Source organism: Muntiacus reevesi, chromosome 11, assembly GCF_963930625.1.
Source record: "Muntiacus reevesi chromosome 11, mMunRee1.1, whole genome shotgun sequence".
Lineage (NCBI taxonomy): Eukaryota > Metazoa > Chordata > Mammalia > Artiodactyla > Cervidae > Muntiacus > Muntiacus reevesi.
In genome coordinates, this window is record NC_089259.1 from 48,917,511 (window position 1) to 48,939,231 (window position 21,721).

General features: G+C 38.9%; 1 protein-coding gene across 1 annotated transcript; it reads right to left on the reverse strand.

The window, feature by feature from the left end:
- Window positions 1-60: 60 nt before the first annotated feature.
- Window positions 61-19,643, reverse strand: FBXL3 (F-box and leucine rich repeat protein 3). The gene is made up of 5 exons (XM_065902244.1): window positions 19,487-19,643; window positions 14,793-15,144; window positions 11,693-11,815; window positions 8,618-8,789; window positions 61-2,563 (listed from the first exon to the last, which is right to left on the reverse strand). Exons 2-5 carry the CDS (start codon window positions 15,141-15,143, stop codon window positions 1,920-1,922), a joined length of 1,290 nt encoding a protein of 429 aa, XP_065758316.1. The 5' UTR covers window position 15,144; window positions 19,487-19,643; the 3' UTR covers window positions 61-1,919.
- Window positions 19,644-21,721: the final 2,078 nt, after the last annotated feature.

Consider the following 21,721-nt stretch of genomic DNA (forward strand, 5'->3'; position numbering starts at 1 on the left):
AAATCTGTAAGTTTAACTTGTTTTAAAATCAAATAAGTTTTAAAAAAATAATAACAACAGCATTAGTAACTATCTTTATTCTCAAATTGATAAAAGCATTTAACATATACTTTACAGTATAAACAAATTAAGTGCTATGCATTTTGCTTATAAAGTGACAAAAGTATTTCAAGCATTATATAATTCAATCTGTACAAAAAGTAAATCTCCAAATAAAGCTTTGGTTAGTAGAACTGATTACATACTGTCAAATCCATTTTCCAAAGTTGTTCAAAGAAAAAAGCCTTATCCACTAACAGGTATTTCTTGTACAATCCAAGCTTTTTTACTGTTTAGTAAGAGGGAGGAATATTAATTGCTTTTAATTTCCCTATCTAGATCAACCTTTTTTCTTCTCTTTTATATGTGATCAGAATACCATCACTTTTGAAAGCACAAATTATATAGAAAATCACTTTTATTCTTAGGAAGGTAATCTATTTGAAAATAGATTCAAGAGACTGTTGGCTTCCATATCTACCAAGGTGCTTTCTAAGTTTCAAGCACTATTCTATTGCATTGGGGGTAAATCACTTCTAGTTCCCCCAGGAGGGTAATGTCTACTAGCACTAATGCTCAGAATCAAAGTTTATATAATACCTAAAAAACTAAATATAGCCCCAAACTTAGTATTTTTACAGTTTCTACAATGTATGGATTACCTTATTCATATGAAAGTAGTAAAAATGCTACCTAACTTAAATAATGTAAAATACCAGTGTAACCAAATTAATAATCACAAAACAGACATTTTTCTATTAGTTTTCCAGTTCACTGAGCAGTATTTACTCAAAAATATGATTATGAACTTAAATATATGCTCTTTTAAATTTACTGTTTATGCTGAACTGTACATTGGTGCTCCTTTTGTAATTTTTTGAAAATTCTACTTACATAACTATGTAATTCGAACATGTAAAAATGAGCCATCACTAAAACTCACTGGAGACTAATATTCTTTCATGGAAACAATTTATAAGCATTTTTAAGTTCTACCTTTATTTCAATTTGGTTTTTTGAAATACATAAGCTTCTCATTTCAATTATTGTATAATGCTTCAAAACTAGTTTAAACAAAGATAAACCCAAGAAGAACCGGTAAAGCATTCCTTACTTTACATATGATGCCCCAAGTGCCACATACATGGTAATGTATCACAGAAAAGAACTGATATAGTTTAGCAGATTATAGAGCAACCCTAAAAGTTTACACAAAGCTAAACACTGCCTCCCTTCTAGTCCACTTATTTTCCTTTAATTTGATCTTGGCTCTATTTATTATCTTTCTGTAATAATCCCTGTGTGACATCAGTTTCTTAAGTGTTCCAATTAACTACATATACCTCTTTAAACAGCTCTGCAACATTTTAGAACATTCAGCCAGTCTTTTTCATGAGATTCAACATATCCTACATTTTTCTCACAAAATGCTCACTTTCCTGAGCTATATTAAACACCTTATAACAGGTGTATGTATAACTGAAGACCCTAAAATGTCAAGTTTACATTTAAAAAAAAATGCATAGAGAACATTTTGGAAAACTTATTAGTACTTATTAGATATTACAATATATAGGGTTTGTTTCCTTCAGACTGTAATAAAATTTTTAATCTTTATTACTGGTTATTACTTTCAGATCTGAATCACTTTTTAATTATCTGAGATCTGATTGCTATTAGACAGAGAAATAGATTTAAGTTTTCTGACCAAAACTGGTCCACAGGTCTTCTAAAATACAATCCTTATATACTCAATGAAGGTATCAAATTTCTGTGCCACAAAATAGAAGAACTATATCAGACCTACAGGAAATAAACTTATTATAATACAGTATGTTAAAATTAAGGTGCTGTTCATCATGCCCTATGTCATCTGGCTTTTACCAAGTGGGCATCATGTCTGGAAACCATACTCTGCCAAGATGCTTAGACACTTCCCAGTGAATCTGCTCCAAACTATACTTTTGGTCAGGAATTAATACTTCTTCCATAATGGATAATTGTGACAGGCGGCCACCACACATCTTCACAAACTCAACAAAGGCACTACATGAGACTTCGCATTCCCCCAGTCCAATAGCTGACAGATTTTTACAACGTTCTGCAATGCGAATTAACTCTTCATCAAGTGGCCGTAATCCATTAGCACACACTACTAGTTCAACTAGTCTAGGGCATGTCATTCCCACACGGCCAAGCACATCTTTGCTTACTGATCTCCCAAAGTAAAGATGGGTGGCAGGTATTTCATACCGAAAGAATGGATCAAATTCCTCTTCATATAAAAAAAAATACATCACTAAGTTCACTTTGGGTGAATGTCTGATGAAAGCATCCCAGCTGCTCTTCTGAATGGTGTGGAAGTGAGTCTGTCCCGGATTCTCACTGACTACGTCAATGCGCAAATGTTCTAATCGAACATGTTTTTCAGAAGATAAAGCAAGCAGTAATTCATCACTTAACAAGTGGTAATTCAGGGCCAGTTCACGTAAGCCATGACATTGATCAGCCACACACAGGATACCTTGGAAGGAAAAAGACCCAATTATTTATAAAGTTTTGTCATCATGTGTTCAAAAATGTAATTAAGTACATGTCCTACAATAAAATTTCATATTTGCTATACAACTTATAAAAGTTTAGGTGCACTGATTGAACCTGCAGAAAGTCATACACACAAATTTATTTGATCACTGAAAAGAGGCTACAAGACATTTTTTGACATTCAAAAATCTAATCTTAATGAAAAAAATAAAATCAGATATAATGATTTATATTAACTATGAAATATCTGAGAAAATTTTTTTAAAGATTTCCATCAAATGAGCAGTTTAACTACTAATACAAATGTCAAATTTCTAAGAAAAAAAATTACTGAGATATCACTAGATGAATGAAAAGAAAACTGCTCAGTTAACATTAATGGAAATATACATTATGATTTTTAAAGTGCTAACATTCTCAGAAATCTCTTAACCATTCTTTAACTGGTTCCTTATACTTCAGGCACTATGCTTCAAAACTACCCAGAACCCTGAGCAGGAGCAGGTTTTACCAAAGGTTGGTTTCTGATCTCTGAAGTGCCTACTGTAAGAACTCTACCCCAAAGAGACACCCTGATACTACTTGATAAATGACAAACTCAAGCCATTTCTTTCCTGAGTTTAGAAACAAGAATAGGAAACAAAACACACAACCTATGATCTACTGTTTACTGTACAAGTATGACATGTCAGGCACTAGATGTTATCCCACGAATACCCCCAAAAAACCTAAAAAATAAGTATCTTTTCTGTTTTAAAGTTGAGTCAGCTAGCTAAAGATAGCAAAGCTGGAATTCAAACAGACTGGGTGACTCCTAAGTGCGTGTGCTCACCTACTGCCTAGAAAGTGACCAGACAGAGGTCACCAGTAAGCCAAAGCTTTTACATGCAGTGGGAGGAGAATGTAGGCAGTGGAATCAGTGCAGTGATCAAGTGCATCACCAGGGCAAGAGTCACCAGAGCGGGAGTAAAAGACATCTGTGCTTTACCATTCAGCTACCAAGCTCTGTTCTCCACAAGGTATGTATATATACTCTGAAATAAACCCTGACCACCCAAGTTCATGTGAATACATCTCTCTTCTCTGCAATCACATAAAACCTCATCTAAAAAGAAAATAAACACTCGGGTAATGGTAAGCAGAGATGCAAATTAAAGAACTTTGAGGTACCCATCTTAATAACTATTAAAACAGTTGTAACAGGCATGATTCTAAAAGTTGTCCTCAAGATGTCATGCCATATAACCTCTGAAAACTGTTCATGTGATAAGGTGAGCACTCCCATGATTATGTAGTGCTATAAATAGCACAGTTAACAGTAAAATAAGATTAGCCAGGCGATCCTAATCTAATCACATGAGCCCTATAAACAGTTTCCTCTGGCTGGCTGCAGAAGAGGAAGTTGGATTCAGAGCTTCTGTGACTAAACAGAGAAACTCAAGCCATGCCTCCAGCTCTTACCTAGAGAACTGAGGTGCTAATGAAAAACTGCTAAATTTGTATTTGTTAATTATGCAACAACAGAAAACTAACACACAATTAAAAGTGTTTAACAGAAAACAGTGACAAAGATAAAACTGGTACATTATTACAATTCAATAATACAAATAACCTAATTACAACATAAGCAAAGAATCAGATAGACATCTCTCCAAGGAAGATGGACAAATAGTCGATAAGCACAGGAAAAGACATCTGAGAATTCAAGAAAATACATACCAAAACCACAGCAAGACACCAGTTTACATTCACCAGGACAGCAATCATCAAAGACAAATCATACATGTTGATGAGGGGTGAAAAAGTTGGAGCCCTCAAACACTGCTAGTAGAAATGTAAAAGGCCACAGCTGCTTTGGGAAACAGTCCATCAGTTTCTCAAATGGCTACATGGAGTTACGATATGAGTCAGCAGTTCCAATCGTTGTTATACACCCAAGAGAAACTAAATGATATGCCCATACAAAAACCTTTACATAAATTTGAATAGCAGCATTATTCATAATAATCAAAAGGTGTAAACAGCCCAAATATCCATCAACTGATCAAGAGAAAAATATGGTTGTTATTCATATAGTGGAATATCATTTGGCAATAAAAAGAAATGAAATATTATACATGCAACAATATGGATGAACCTTGAAAACCTAAGGCTAAGTGAAAGAAAGCCAGTCATAAAGGACCACATGGGATTCCATTTACATGAAATGCCCAGAATAGGCACATCTACAGAGACAGAAAGTAGATCAGGGACTGCCTAGGACTGACTGGGCTAATGTTTTGGAGGGTGACAGCTAAGCGGGACATAGGACCTTATGGGGATAGTAAAAGTGTTCTAAAATTGACTGTAGTGATGAATGCACTGTGAACTGTATCATATGTGAATTATGTCACAATAAAGCTATTATATTGGTGGTTGTATATAAATTCATCCAACTCATTTTGGAAAAAAACACAGCAGGAAACATTAAAAAAAAAAAATCTAAACTCTTTGACCTAGCTCTTCCACTTCTTTATTTAATTTGACCAAAGGAAGGAATTAACAGAAGTAAAGGATTTTCAAAATAGTTCATTTTTTTAAATCAAAGCAAATAGTGGAAACAAGTTAAATATTCAAACTTAAAAGAACTATGAGGCAAATGTTGGCCTATCAAAAAGAAAGAAAACTAAGTAGCTAAATGTTCATTAGTTCAGCTGGTAATTACTGAGTGCCTTATATGTTAAGAACTGGTGCTAGGATGGTAGAAAGTCAACAGTAACAAAACATCCTTATCCTAACAGAAAGCCAGCAGAAAATTAATCAAGAACGCTCTGGGAATGTTAACAAGGAAATCAGGGAAGAATTTCCAGAACTATCACAGACCTACAGAATTAGAAGAATCAAGCGAAGGCAAAAGGCAAGTAGACAAGGAAAATTAATGTTTATTTCCTGTGCAAACACTCATTGACGAAAACATAAGCATTCTATGAAATGAAGGGAACATAACACGCAATATGTAAATAGAGTATGTCAAAGATTGAAACCCAATAGAGAGACAAGGACCAGATCATACGGGACACCTTGTCAGCCTCAGTAAGGAGTTTGGATCTTACGTAAAGCACAGTGAGAGGTTTTGAAGGAAATTGGAAATTTAAAAAAATCAAATTTCTATTTTAGAAAGATTACTCTCGGCGCTACTGTGGAAATCAAATTAGAAAAGAGCAAGGCTGCAAGTTAGGAAATCAGTTAAGAGGGTACTCACAAGGGTACTCACTGAGCTAGATTAGAGATGAAGGAAGGCAGAGTGTGTTAATTTCAGCTGCTTAAGAGAATACATAGACTGAGTGGCTCAACAATAAACATTTATTTCTCCCATTTCTGGAAGCTGGAAGTTCAGCTTCCAGATCAAGAAGATCAAGGAACCAGCAAGGCTGGGTTCTGCGAGGGCCAGAACTCTTTCTGGCTTATAGATGGCCATGTTCTTGCTGTGTCTTCACATGGCAGAAAGAGAGACCAGATTTCTTTCTTATTCTTTCTTAGAAAAGCACTAATCCCAAAGATATTTCTCCAAATAACTCTCAACCCATTTTCAGACACCATCACACTGGGGAGTAGGTCACCAACATGTGACCTGGGGCAGGAGGTGAGAACACCACAAATTTAGTCCACAGCACAGAGATTTAAAGCCTATTGTCAGTGATGGAGTCACCAGACTTCAGGGACTACAGGGATGTAAAAAGTAAGGGTACAAGAATTCAAGGATGTCTGTTAGGTCCTGGATAACGAAACAAGCAGCGCCATTCACTGAGATGGTAAAAAGGGAGAAGTAAGAGATTTCAGAAAGGGGAAGGGACGATCATTAGTATGACATACCTCGGAGACAGTCTAGAGGCACTGGGTCATTGGCAGCTCAACACACAGCTCTGGAGTACCAGAAACACTGAAGTAGGAGGCGTTAACATACAGAACATAACTGAAAGCCGCTGATGATGACACAGCCTGGAGTTTACAGAGTAAAATAATAAAGGGCCCAGTACAAAACACAAGGAGACACAAAAATTTAAGGAAGGAAAAGAGAAACTAGCAAAGGAAACAGAGAAGGAGCAATCAGAGAGGAAGGAGGAAAATCACAAACCGTCACTACAGAAGGATGGGCTGGAAGGGGTGGGGGAGGCTCAGACGGGGGTGGATGAATGCATACTTACGCCTGATTCAAGCTGTTACACAGCAGAAAGTAACAGCACTATACGGCAATTATCCTCCAATTAAAATTTTTAAAATAAAAAGAACATTCACTGGTGTCAAATTGTACTTAGAGGTCCAGCAATAGACAATTGTAAAGATTACATGAAATGGGAAAAACTGTTTGATAAAAATTGAACTGAAAAACTGTTGCGTGAAGAAAGCATAGAAAACAGTTCTTTAATTTCAACTTAAGAAACTATCTAAATATGCAAAATATGAACAGAAAGAATATACACAAGTGTTAAATTTTAAATTAAAACCCTCTATGCTTATATTCTTAAAGAATATTACAGGTGCTCTCTCTTTCCCAAACAACTAATCCAAATGCCATTCAAGCTTGGTAAGATCAAGCAAGCTTATACTATGAGGATATATATATATATATATATATATATATATTTAATAAAAATAAACGAACATGGGATGTACCAGGATAAAGAGAATAATAAACTCAGTTTCACAGAGAAACCTGAGACCCAAAGGCTCTCATTAGTGTGGTTAAATACTACAAGTTACATTCAGAGTGCTCTGGAAACAGTAGGTGGGGGTTCTAAGGCAGACAGGAGGAAAAAAGCGGAACACATGAACTTAATTTTGAAGGCTGGACTGGAGTTAACCAAATGAAGAAATGAAAAAAAAAAATTTTTTTTAAAGGTATTTCTCAAGGTACAGTATACTGACCAAACACATGTACAGAGAACTGTCATTATCTAGGACTCAAATAAAAGCTGCATGTGAGTAAAAAGCAAACAAGATTCAAGAGAGAGGTGCAGGTCAGGATACAAAGAACTTTGTACACTACGAAGCTATGAAGCATGGACCATACTCTATACAATGGACAGTAAAATGTAACTAAGTTCATAATAATAAGGAACTCCCAAAGCCCAATCTTCTAAACTTAGGTTATCACCATCAGTGATAATCTAGAAGTGGCAAAGAAAGCTAGGAAAACACCACAATAGATAGACCTCACCATTCCCATCACCAGACCCTCCATGTGGGAGACAAGGAAGGACAGGAAGTAATGTCCATCCGACAAGGAATCATTTTCTTAGGGGAAGGCCAGGCTTCAGTGACAGCAAGAAGAGGGGGAAGTATTCTGTTAAGAAATCAAAACAGATTTCCCAAATAACACAGCTGAAGGGTTGGGAGAGATGTCAACAGTGGGAGGGCAAGTCAGGAGTGAAGCATGAGACTAAGACAAAGTGTAGGTTTATAATCATTTTACAATACAAACCATTTGGAATTTAAATGCTCTCAAACTGAATAATGTAATAATGCTTAAGCCTATGCAAGGAAAGCTGGAAAGAGCTTTAATAATGCTACTCCTCCATTTGATGGGCTTTCAGCTCCAAAACTCAACTTTGGAAAAGGTTATCTTGCAAAATGTGAGGTAATGACTTCGGCACAACTCTTCTCTTTCTATATCATGAAACAAAAAGCAATTGCAAGATTGCTTTGACTCAAAACTACCCTGTTAGCTCAACCACGATTTAAGAAAAGTCTACTTCACCAAAATGGCCATCTCAGGCCGACCTCATACTGTCCCCTCCTTTTGTTTAATTTATACATTTTCTGGCACAGGTTGGACACAAACTGCCAAATAAGACGATTAGAAAAGTTGAGAGTAAATGTCTAGGTTAGGAATGATACAGAATTTATACTACTGTTTACAGTAAAAATATTATGCAATAGAGATGAAATAAATCCTATGAACCCACCTTCAAAGTTAATAATCATTAAGTCCCCTTAATTTGATAAACACAACAATACATTTTACTAAAAAATATCTGGCAAAACAACAGCACACCTGCTGGAGAGACATGAGGACAGCTGCTCATTTTCAGCAGCTTGAGCGTATCGCTGTTGTTGGCCACTAGGACTTTGAGGGAGGGATCATCTACTGGCGTGTCATCTATCTTCAGCGAGGACAAGGATTTGGAGTTTACAAACACAACCGTCAGTGCAGAGATGAAGTGAGACTGAAAAACAGAAACAATTAAGACGCTGCTTCAGATTTTACAAACAGAATTGAAGGGTCTTCACATAATACATGAACAGTTCATCTGAACCCTAATGATACATTTATAACTGTTCTGGGGTAGCAGCAGCCCCTCACTCTGTTGAGGGAATATGGTAAAGAGAGGTGACCTCCTGTCATCTTTGTGAAGGGCCTTTTTATCTGGGGGAAAAAAGATTTCCAGCCTCACGACAGGTGTCTCTGAATCACGACAGTCACTGGTCAGTAAACAGAGGAGCTGTGAAGCCCTGCGTGAGCGCCTCTCAGATGCTTCACGTCAGCTTCTCTGGAAACCCTGCTCCTGTGCATGATGACACCAAACTGCATTCTTTATTGGTGACAGTAATGACCATTAAAACAGTAATTGCTATTAGCATAATCATCAAAAATTAAAGTCAATGAACTTAGAAGCTATGTAAGACTTATTTAGAATGGAATGGAATGAATGGAAGCTAGAATTCCATGGAATAAAAAGGAAGCTCATATAAAACTTGATTCTAAAATAATAAAAATCAAAATTAAGTAAAATTTCAAATTTAAAACTCCTATAATATGTTAAATTATACTATTTTCAAAGGTATTTTAAGGTATTTTTAACACATATGTACCAATTAATAATCTACCCTTTATTATATAACATTCTATGTAATAATTATAATATCCTGTTGGACACAAAATCTGACCTGAAGGAACCATTGTAGGGAAACCAGAATTAAAGCACAAAGTATGGGACTCTGAATCAGAGCTAATAAGCCATAACCAATGGACTCACTACACCAGTCAAAGAGATAAGGGCAGGCTAGTAGCCAAGAAAGTACAAGAAACATTATCTTCTTGGTCACATTTCCTAAATTACTTTTTCCTATTGTGGTTAAATAACTATTTAAATTTTGATTAAGTAACTGTTCAACAACTTAAATGTTAACATATTTCTCCTAATTTGATTTCTACATCAACTCAATTGTATCTTCTACAATCACACTACATTAGTATATGCATGACTCCATCTCTGCCTTCCTTTTTCCCACTTCCCTCAGAGTTAGCCTTGGTCAAATACGCTTCTTTCATGTTCTCTTCAGTTCTTTCAGGATTTCCAAGATGTATCAACAGCCTATTTCAATCTTCTACAAAAGCCATAACAGGAAAAGAAAGAAAAAGAGCATAAGCATCCTATGCTTACTGACTAAGGAAGCAAGCTGTCCCAGATGCACCCTTAGTTCCCCAAACCAAAATGACATGAAAGTAAATTAAACGATTAGGTGTTTAAAGAGGTGTCTATATTTTAGTTTGTGGTGTACTCTGATAAAACCTTATGATTTATACAGTATTAGTGCTAGATACGCATAATGATCACCCTGAGTAATAAGAAAAAAAGGAAATTATATCTAACATACCTTATACCATATTTCCTATATACACTGTATGTCTGGCTTCTAACTACAGTATGTAATAGAAAAATCAATCCAGATGATTTCATTTCCCACATGAAGCTGGAACAAGGCACCACTGCACCATGTAACTCGGTGCCTCCCAGAGGGAGGGCCTTGAATCACTGTCATCACCACCTGGACTGCTCTTAAGAAAAAGAAATCTGGGACTAGGAACATCCAAAGTTCAGAAGTTTCAAAGATGACTGTTATGCATATTCAGTTTGAGAACCACATGACTGAACTCATGTCCTCAGAATCTGAAAATGCTGACACAAGCAGACTCTCGCCCATTTCCCTTATTTTACATGAGGAAAATAATTTATCTCAAATGTACCTTATTGAGACTTTGAAATCAACCTGTGATACATCTGTTGCTGACATTCCATTTAACAACCTGGGTTATAATATAACCCAGTTATATTATAGTATATATACTGCATGTCAAGTATATACAGTGTGTGTGTGTGTGTATACACACACATATATATATATAAAACAAGCTAGTAACATGGACATAACTCAGATATTGCGAGAATCGGTTCTGGATCACCAGAACAAAGCAACTATTACAATAAAGCAAGTCACACAAGTTTTTAGTTTCCTACTTCATATAAAAGTAATGTTTACATTATGCTATAATCTATTAAGTGTGAACAGAATTACATTTAAAAAACAATGTATATTCGTTAATTAAAAAATACTTTATTGCTACAATATGCTAACTATCATCTAAGTCTTCAGCAAGTTGTAATCTTTTTGCAATAGTAATGTCAAAGATCACTGATCATAGATTACCATAACAAGTATAATAATAATGAAAAAGTCTGAAATACTGCAAGAATTACCCAAATGTGACAGAGACATAAAGTGAGAAAATGCTGTTGGAAAAATGACATCAATAGACTTGTTTGACACAGGATTGCCATAAATCTTCAATTTGTAAAAAACTCATTATCTGTGTAGTGCTGCAATAAATAACTGCACTAATATTAACTGTGCTCAAGAAGCAATCTTTACACAATCAACAAAAGATTTTCCAAGCGAGCTCTATCTGCTCTTAATCCTGGCACTATTTTTCGTTCATTATAATCTCACCAATCTGCTCTCAAAGTCCAAAGAGCATCTACTGATACATGTGTCTTTCCTTCTAACATGCCTGCATCTCAGTTTTACTTAGTCTCTTTCAGGATTTCATACAGAATCCTCTGCAAATTCATTCACTCTTTAACATTACCCAAAAAGCAGCACAAAGTGATTCAAAAACAGGAAATGCTCTCTAAAAAATTGCTTAAGACTTAACATTCTAAATAGTAACTGGCTTTTCAATATATACACACCACTTTTCTTATATTCCCACTATAAGTGGAAAAAATGGGTAGAGTCTCCCTGGATTTCTCAGTAAAAACTAATAAAAACAAAAAAAAACAGCAGATACCTTTGGTAAATCCATAAAGCTTGGCCGAGCAGTTGAAATAAGTCCAAGTGTTTTTAAAGAGCAGTTCACAAGCTGTGATAATATGTCACAAGCTGCCTCAGCCGATTCTTTGCTGCTGTCCACCTGGGGAAAGAAACGTCCTTCACACGTGAATATGGTCACACTCCGCTGCGTGCATTTCAACTTCACAAAAGCAAGAGATACAGTTATTAGCTTAGTGCATTATAATCTACAGAATGATTATTTATCCTTTCAATCATCTACTCTCACATACAATGTCACTAAGGGCAACTGTCAAGACTTAACTTTGACCATGATAAGATACTTAGTTATTGTTAAAAGGACTTAGCTATTAAGTTGATTTATTCCAAATGCACTATAAAACCTAGTATAAATATAAATTTCTAATCTTTGAAAAATAATTATATAGTTGGTAGTGGCACATGTAAATACAGTGCCAATGGTACAAATGCTTTAAAACAAACTGAATGAGTATTTACTCAAGAGATTCAGATTTACCCAGGTAAATCACAACCTGGGATTCACCATTAATGTTATTAACTGAAACATGATGTGAAGTAAAATAAGGGCCTCCAACTAGTCAAGCATGAAAATCTGAACCAAACCAGAAGAGCACATACACTGCACCCATACACTCTTTTGCATAGACCTTTCATGGGGGGAAGGGAAACATGACCAAAAAACTCCTTAGTGATATAACAAGGAGCTCTTCTTTCAAGAAGGAAGTTGTCCCCCAGGATATAAAGCATCTTAAACAGAATAGTTAAAAGTAACATTATTTCTTTAATTTCCAGGTTGATGTATGCTATCTTAACCCAAAAATGTTCTGAAGATTCTGCTGTAAAACTGATGAGCCGATTTACATTACAGTTTCAGAGCTATTTTAAATTTCTCTATACCAGTGGTTCTTTTGAGAACTGCTGTGTTCCTGAACCAATAGCAACAACATCATCTGGGAACCTGTTAGAAATGCACACTCTCATGCCTAATCCAGACTACCTGAATAAGAAACGGGGATGGGACTGGGGAGGAACCCAGCAATCCTTTGTCTTAAGAAGCACTCCAGGCATTTCTGATGCACATAATGTGTGATAACCACAATTCTACATTAATAACTGACTACAAGACTCTTTGGCCTACAGTCAGTGATGAATTAAACACAAATATCATCAGGAGAGCTCAGAAGGATCTTGGGGTGTGTTTTTGCAAAACAGAAATTTCCTCAGGAAAATAAACAATCCCTTTAAAAAAATGCTTAATACTTATAGGAGAAATGGTTTTGTCATGGTTATACAAGTTGGATACAGCTGAGCTGTGCCACAGGTTAACACTGAAACAGCCAACCCACTGGATGGAATTGGTCTTTAGACCTAGGAGATTAATGTATTATACTCATCTTGTTATAGGATTTACCATAGGAACACTTTTAGACAGCTCAAAGATGACTGACACCGAGGAGAAGGCTCTCAGGTTGCCTCACGGGCAGTCAAAAGAGGGACAACACATGAGGAGTTCCTGGGTTTTTGTGTGTTCTTCCTCCCACCATTCCCCCAGCCTCGCCCTCAGCTAGGGTTTAGATATAACATCCAAGTCATGCAGTTAAGTATTAGATATGTCCCAAATAATACAAGAAGAAAAAAATGGCAACCCACTCCAATATCCTTACCTGGAAAATCCCATGGACAGAGGAGCCTGGCAGGCTACCATCCATGAGGTCACAAAGAGTCAGACCCGACTGAGCGACTTTATTTACTTAAAAATAATGCAAGGGACATTTACACTAACAATTAGCCACAGATTATCTGAAATTCAAACTTAACTAGGCATCCCTCATTTTTGTTTGCTAAACCTAGCAATCCTTCACTCGGTGGTCTAAGTGTCTGTGCAGTTTTCTGGAAAGACAGCCATAAGACACCCAACCACTCCCAACACCAGGTCTCTCCTCCTGTGGCACACATTAGAGAATAAACAGACAATCTCCATCTAAGACAGAATGACAGTCTTGGGAGCAGACAAGACTTTAGTTTTGGCAAGGATCTCTGGGTTAAGAATTATTGCAATATCTGGGTTTAACTTGACCTGTTTAACATCAGCTGCATATGGCAAATCAGGTATTCATGTGTTACTTCAACAGTAATTATAGGATGTGTTAAGGATTTAGTGAACATATCCACATTTCATTATTCATCCCCAGAACAAAACATGACAAGCCTCTGTGCTCACACACACCAACTGTGATTCTTTAAACCACTCTGAACCTCTCAAAAAGTGACCTCACTTCATTTACCTCATTGCTGCCTAAATTCCAGTATGTCCCTGCTGGCAAAGAAAAGAAAGAGTTCTCTTTGGCATCTTTTGTGTACCTTTTTCTATTTCTCTCTAAAATAGATTCATCTAAACTTTTTACACAGAGTGTCTATATCTCCTTTCTCTTTAATGAACTCCGTATCACAAATCCATCAATAAACAAAACTCAGACTTCATTTTATTAAAATGAGGTTTTAATAAAAACCTCTACATTTAATATGTATTTCTTTTGGCTCAAATTTGTTCATAATAACTCAATGTGATGGTTTCAGTGTACGATTTATGTTTATTTAATGGCTGCTTCTGCTTTCAAGAAATTATGAAAATAATTTAAATTATTAAGATTTACAATAAAATGGAAAAATTTAGCTCAATACAGTTATCTGTGACAGCCTCTAAGGTACACAATTATTCTAAGTCTTTAAGCACTTTCCCTAGAAAAGCAATGGTTTAAAGACATGGGAAAATGTGTCGGTTTAGGACACAAAAGCCACTGCAGCGCGTACATACTAAGTCGCTTCAGTCATGTCTGACTCTTTGATACCCCACGGACCAGAGCCCTCCAGGCTCCTCTGTCCATGGGGATTCTCCAGGCAAGAATACTGGAGTGGGCTGCCATGCCTTCCTCCAGGGGATCTTCCCGACCCAGGGACTGAACCTGCGTCTATCTCCTACATTGCCAGGTGGGTTCTTCATTAGTGTCACCTTGGGAAGCCCCCACAAAGGCCACTAAATACAATTTATTTTCAAAAAGAACGATTTAAAGTATTACCTTGAAGCTGACGTATTGTAGATGATTTGAATGTCTTTTAATAATCTGTTTGATCAGCTCTGGATGTGTAGCTTTCAAATAAGATGTAGCTGGCTGATTCAGTTCAAATTCAAAACATCTCCACAAGTCAGGCATGTGAAATACCTGGTTCCAGTTGCGGCAAACTTGTGAAGCATGAGCCCGGTCAAGAAGAGGCAAATACTTAAATACTTGGAGAACGATGTCCTGAAGGAGATTACCCCAATCACAAGTCTGAGAATGCTCACTTGTAGTCCGCAGTCTTTTGGATTTCTCGGCAGTACCCTCTTCTGATGAATCATGGCCACTATCTCTTCCTCCTCCTCGTTTCATCCTATTCAGAGAAAAATGCATCATTCTTTTTTTGTACTTAACTTTTCAATAGACACAAATCCAAAATTCATTCTTCTGTCACTGAGATGCCTATAAAAACAAACATAAACATGCAGGAGAACTGAACCAGACATTCAAGGAGAAGAACGTCAAAGCAAAATATAATAAAAAAACGTCAGTAAAGACCAACTGTCATTTCACAATCTTGTATCTTTGTCAGGTGCTTTTAATTTAAGCATGTGTATTTGCACTGTACTATGTGGGGGAGAAGTTTATTGTAGCTTTGAAACCAAACCAAGCATTTACATTTCCAAAGTTTTAGTCAACTATTAAGAAATACAAAAGAGAACCTACAGGGACATTTCCTGAAGATTTCTTAAAAGTCATCTAAGGATATCTACTATATCTGAGTTTCTGAATTCGTGGCACACAGAGCCACAAGAACATTCAGAGAGGATCTGAAAGAGGTTGCTGACAGATCTTCCCACAGTGAGTAGCCTGTCATGTGTGTTACTGTCAGACCCAATCTTTGCCTCAAACAAGCAAACTCACCTGTTCTGCGCATAGTTTGCTCTGGAATGCGGCTGCTTCTTCCAACACTTCACTAGCTGTTGCAATGTTTTATCCAAGTTGTATTTCTGAATGACAGGTGAGTGTTTATTCTATGTATTGGTACTGCCTTCATTCTACTTGGTTTCTGGTGGTGTAAAATAGGAATGGAATTTCCAGGCAAGAATACTGGAGTAGGTTGCCATTTCCTTCTCCAGGGGATCTTCCCAACCCAGGGATCAAACCAGGGTCTTCTGCATTGCAGACAGATTTTTTACCATCTTAGCCACCAGGGAATGGCGTAAACTAGCAGTGTGGGTAAGGAGACTGGGTTCTGGAATTGAGCTCCCTGGCTCTCCTTCTCACTGCTCATGTGACCATTAACAAATTACTTGACCTTCCTGGGCTTCAGTTTGTAAAAGGGGGATAAAAGAAACACACTGGGATCCTGTGAGGAATTAAACAGTACTAGAACTTTTGAAAGGAGACGTCGATGACTGCTGAACTCAGGTATAGGAAAGTAGTCTTGTATTAAAAATATTAACGTAGAAACTGAGGTTCCAGCCAGAAGGCAAACAACGATCCTAAATTTATTTTAACACGAAGTGTATATGAGAATGTGTGAGAACACAAGCTCATGTATGCAAAAAACACATTGGAAATAGATTACCACATTAATATAGTAACTGTAATGTGAGACTGTATAATATTATATTCATAAATGTGGGATAACAACTGTGGTGGGATTACAAAATGAATTTTTTTTGCCAATACGCTTTGTTAAACTTTATACATGCCTGTTAATGTCAATGAATTACACTGCAATCAGATAAAAGGTCTTGTTTTATATTTAAGTACTGAAGGCTCTAACTAAACGAGGGCAACTGCAGTCCACTCACTGGTACCTCTATTTAGTTCAGAGCCTGCGAGTCTTTTGTCTCTAGAGAGCAGTTTCTGGCAGGTATAGTTTGGATTTGGAGACACAGCTTTTTCACACAGGATGGCTTGTAGCTCCAACTCCCTACTCCTGGCACATTACCACATCACAATTCTGATTCTTGTGTAGGACATACATGTGCATGGCTCTCAACCAAATACATCTCTGCAGACTCTTTCTTTCCAGTAGCTAGCTAAAACTGTGAAGGAGGACAGGGCGCAGAGGACCCTGGCTCTCACGCCATTAAGATCAGTCCAGGAGGTCTGAGGACATGTGCAATAAACTGCCTATTCCTCATTACTCCTACTCCCAACTATACATTAAGTGAAGTAAATGATGTATATCCTACTGTGCAGAGGGAAAGAAAGGGAAAACAAAGAATGAGAGGTGATAGCAAGAGGCTAGTTTTATGGAAGACTAAAACTTACATGTGAAACTAAGAATACATTTTTCAAATATGTTTAGAGAAAACTGATATCTATAATGTCACCTTTAGTATTTAAAAAAAAACTCTCCTAGGAATAATGTCTTACTAAAGGTTGAGATAACTGTCATTATGACCCATTTTTCTGCTTTAACTTATCTTGAAGGCTTACTTTAATTTTAGCATACAAAATTTGGGTCAAAGAACAAAGAGTTTGCTACCCAGGGTTTATAATTTCTCTTCTGACTACCTAAAACTACTCAGCATTTTGAGATACTGAGATTCAAAAAAGAATGAAGTTATCTTTATAATTTCTACCCCTCACTATAGAATGCTGATCTTCTATTTCTGGAGAAAAGTCTTCTAAAACCAGAACTATTTAATTTAAAGATGGAATGATTCATATGGATATATAAACAAAAATAAACAACCTTACTTACACAATTATCTTTGCTAATACATTGCTGATTCTAACAACAAATACCTTCTGTCTATTGCAGCCTTGTTTTAAATAGAAGTGTATTTCAATATCTTTCCAAATGAAGTAGAGAAAAAAGCTGACATATTAGAAAGAGGGCTTCTCTGGTGTCTCAGAGGTAAAAAAAATCCACCTACCACTGCAGAAAATGCAGGTTCAATCCCTGGTCAGGAAGATACCCTGGCAGAGGAGAGGGCAATCCCACTCCAGTATTCTTGCCTGGGAAATCCCATGACAGAGACTGCAGGTCAATGGGTCACAAACAGCAGGACATGACTTAGCGACTAAATAACAACAGTCTCTAACTAGCTGAACTGAAGACTTTAAACTGTCAAATTTGACTACTGTAAAATGTCAGAATAACAGTATATTAAGCAACAACAAAAAAATTAAGATCAAATGCCACTACAAATGTCTCTGTATTACCCTCATTTACATGTAAAAACATCAGATCATAGTGGGTACCTATGAAAACATTTTAAAGTCAAACCTTTCCCAAGACAATTCATGCAAAAATTTACACTGCCTTCAAAAGTATTTCATTAAATCTATTTACACAGGAAGCTCTGCTATAAAGAAAGTTATACTTAAGAGCATCTACCAGTCTGCAAAGAATTTATGTCAATGGACAACTTCTCACTTTTAGTCAAAATGAAAACCCCCTCTCACACTAGAACTTGACTGCAGAGAAGATGGATGATCAACCTCTCTTCGATTTCACAGCGCACCCAAACTAGGCAGCTTCATGACTCTGGCAGTTTACTTCAAAATGCGACTTTTCCAGGCCTCCCAAAATTGATGCAACTTGGGCCACTAAAAGCATTCGGTGAGACTGATACTCCTATGGAGTATCAAAAAACAAACGAATGACGAAAGACTTCATCCTGATCAAGCATCACAGAAAATTATGGTATTAACTCTTCACATTTCCATATGCTCTGAAAGGAGCAGTCATTTTGTTCAGATGAAGAGCCTAAGAGAACACTTGACTATGTGCCCTTCATTGTTTTTTTAGCACACTGCGATCATAGTAATTTTAAAAGCTCGATTGTATTTAGCTCTAAAAAGCCTGTTTTGGCATCACATTTCCTTTCCATTTATGCTCTGCTTTGACTAATACCAAAATTGACATGCATTCTTTGGCTGGAATACAAAACTAAAACGGTCCGAGCAGACTCTCAGAACTAGATGGTATTAGAGAGTGGGGTGGTGAAAACTGGTTCACCGATCATTTGTAGATACTGGGAGTTGATGACATTTTTATACAGATTTCAGGAGAAGGGGGAAAAAAGATTCTGAAAGATCTGAGAGATTATATTGGACATGTTCAGCAACGAAATAACTGCTTATCTCTAAGCACGGCGATGCAGGCCAATCACTTAATAGGCTTTTTCCTGATCCCTGTCTGCAACTCCACCTAAAAGAGCTACTCTCGCTCAAAGCATGGGCAAAGCTGCTCATCACAAGTTGATCAACTTTTCCACTTGGCTACGCCCGGCCGAGGTTTCCCGTCCTCCCGCGCCACCTCCTCGAATTGGCTTTCCCTGACTCATCTCCGGCGCCCTATCCTCGGCAGTCTGTTTTGACATCTTAATGTCCTTCATTTCCCAAAGCCAGGCCGAGCGCGAGCGCTCGGGTGTCGGTCACCAGTCCCCGCCCAGGATCACAAATACGGGCGACAGGCGCGGCGAGCCTCTGGTGCTGCGGCGGCTTCGGGGGAGGCTGCCGCGGGGGGCCGCGCACGCACCACGCCTTGTTGACAGGTTTTGAAGCAGGTTCGCGGGGCAACGCCCCCAAACCGGCCCCGGGCGCCTCGTCGCGCCCCGCCCTCTCGAGGGGCGGCCCGCGCACTCTCGGTCCCCGTGTCCCCCCTCCACCCCCGGACCGCCCACCTCCGCGACCCTAGCCGGTTCCACCGCGGCCGCGAGGCTCCGGCCCCGACCCTCCACCGTTACCTGCTGCCGAGGGCGGCTTCCCCCACGCTCCACCCCGGACTCCGGGGGCGGCTGGTTCCGCGGCTCTCACATGAGGCCCCGCGGGCCCCGTGCCTCGAGCTCCCGCCGCCGCGGCCCCCCGCGCTCCGCCCGCATCCGAGGCGCTGGTCGCCTGGGGGGCGCCAACGCGGCTCCACCTTTGCGGTTCTGGCTGCCCGGAGAGAAGCCGCCCTCCTCAGTCTCGCGCCGTCCGTGTCCTTCTCCTGGGTCCCTTCGTCGCCGGGAAAAGGACGGCTTCAGGGAGCTGCAGCCACCGCGTAGGTTCTCTGCGCCGCGGCCCAGAGACAGAAACCAAAATGGCGCCCGGGCTCGCGGCCGCGCGCTTCCCCCGGCGGCGCGTCCCCGCTTAGGGGGGCGAGCGCGTGTCCGCCGCGGCGAGTTCCAGGAGGATGAGCCGGGGGACCCGGAGGGGCCACACCCACGCGGGAGCGCGCTCCGTCCCGCTCGGCTGGGGGCCTCGGTCTCCTGGTTCCCCGGGGAGTATCGGCAGCCTTCCTCCCCGAAACGTGACTGCGGCGTTTAGGGGTTTTCTTTTCGTCTTGAAGCCGAACGTGGGAGGGCTGGAGCCAGTTAGATGCCTAAGAGACTCTGCGGTGGAAAGTGGAAAGTTTAGGGAGGCGGAGCAGCCAAGAAAGGAGGGAGAGTCTCTGGAGCGGGCTGCAGCTGGTTCGGGCTGACAGATAAACAGTAGCTGCGGCAGCGGACACACCTCCGCGTGGGAGGCGGGGCCTCCGATGGCCACGCCCTCCCGCGTCACGGGAGGGTTAAAACACAGCTTGTAACAATACACACCAAATAGACCGTGATCGGTTTACTATAATAATGTGCATCCTGTATACATAAGGTGTTATACGGCGGGGAATTAAACCAGAATGGTGACACTATTAACGCTGGGATGACAAGTTATATTTTAAAAATCGTCTTTATAACGTAGACAGACTCTGAAATTTGTAAATAGCTTTCTGAAACACAATGAAAACAGTGTAAGGGAGCAGATGACTGATAAAAGAAAACTCCGGTGAAGGTTTTTGTAAGTAGAGGCATCTTTGTAACTGCTACCTGGTTAGCTTGTTTTCAAAGTTTGGATTTGGGGATACTGGGTTTTCTTAAACTATCCTTAGGTGCAAAATCTAACTTGAATCATGCACCATCCCCACCTGCCTCAAAAATACTTTTTCATCATAGATGTCTTGTCAAAGATCTGCCCGGTGTGTAAGAGACTGGAAGGCAGTGAAACCAAGGCAAAATCCAGCCACCCCTGCACTCTTCTACTCCCCCCAAAATTGAGCTAGGAAGGCGTGGGTAAAAGTACAGTAAGTCATTGTGGGAAAATGCCACTGGTTTTTATTAAGGCTTGGCTATCAGATCAAATATCAAAGGGAACAAAGTCTCTAGCAACAAATAATGTGGCTGAACCTGCACTGCAACATTTTTTAGGTTCCTCCTTGACTGGATGAGGAAGGACAAGAGAAAGACAGGCAATGATAATAATTACAAGAAGATACACAAGTCAAATACAGACATATTTATTTAAACTTATGTTAACAGAATAAATGATCAGCAAAACACATTAAACCAAGTCAGTCAACATGACTAGTAAATACTGTATCTCTTTAAAACTTTCACACTCCAATTGTAGTCCCCTTTTAACACCTCATGACAGCCTCATCTCTCCCTAAAGACAAGCATGGAATCTTGGCACACTTTACCACTATCTAATGCCTTTTCTGTTACTGTTATTTAAAGATTTTATTTTCCCTTTTTGATAAAAGCAACTTGTGCTTATTTTAAAACCGGTCAAGGGCTTCCCAGGTGGCTCAGTGGTGAAGAATCTGCCCGCTGGTGCAGGAGACACAGGTATGAGCCCTGTTCTGGGAAGATCCCACGTGCTGCAGAGCAGCTAAGCCCTGGTGCCACAGCTATTGAGCCTCTGCTCTGGTCTCTGAAACCTGGGTGCACCCGAGAGCCTGTGCTCCACGACAAAAGAAATCACCACAATAAGGGGCCCTCAGACCACAATTAGAGGGTAGCCCCCACTTGCCGCTACTAGAGAAAATCCTGTGCACAATGAAGATCCAGCACAGCCATAAATAAATAAAAAATCAGTCAATGCTTAAATTTTTTAGTTGTATTTTTCAAGATCAGTGACACTGTCTGGGGAAGGGAGAGGGTGGCTGTTGAGTAATCTGGTCCAGC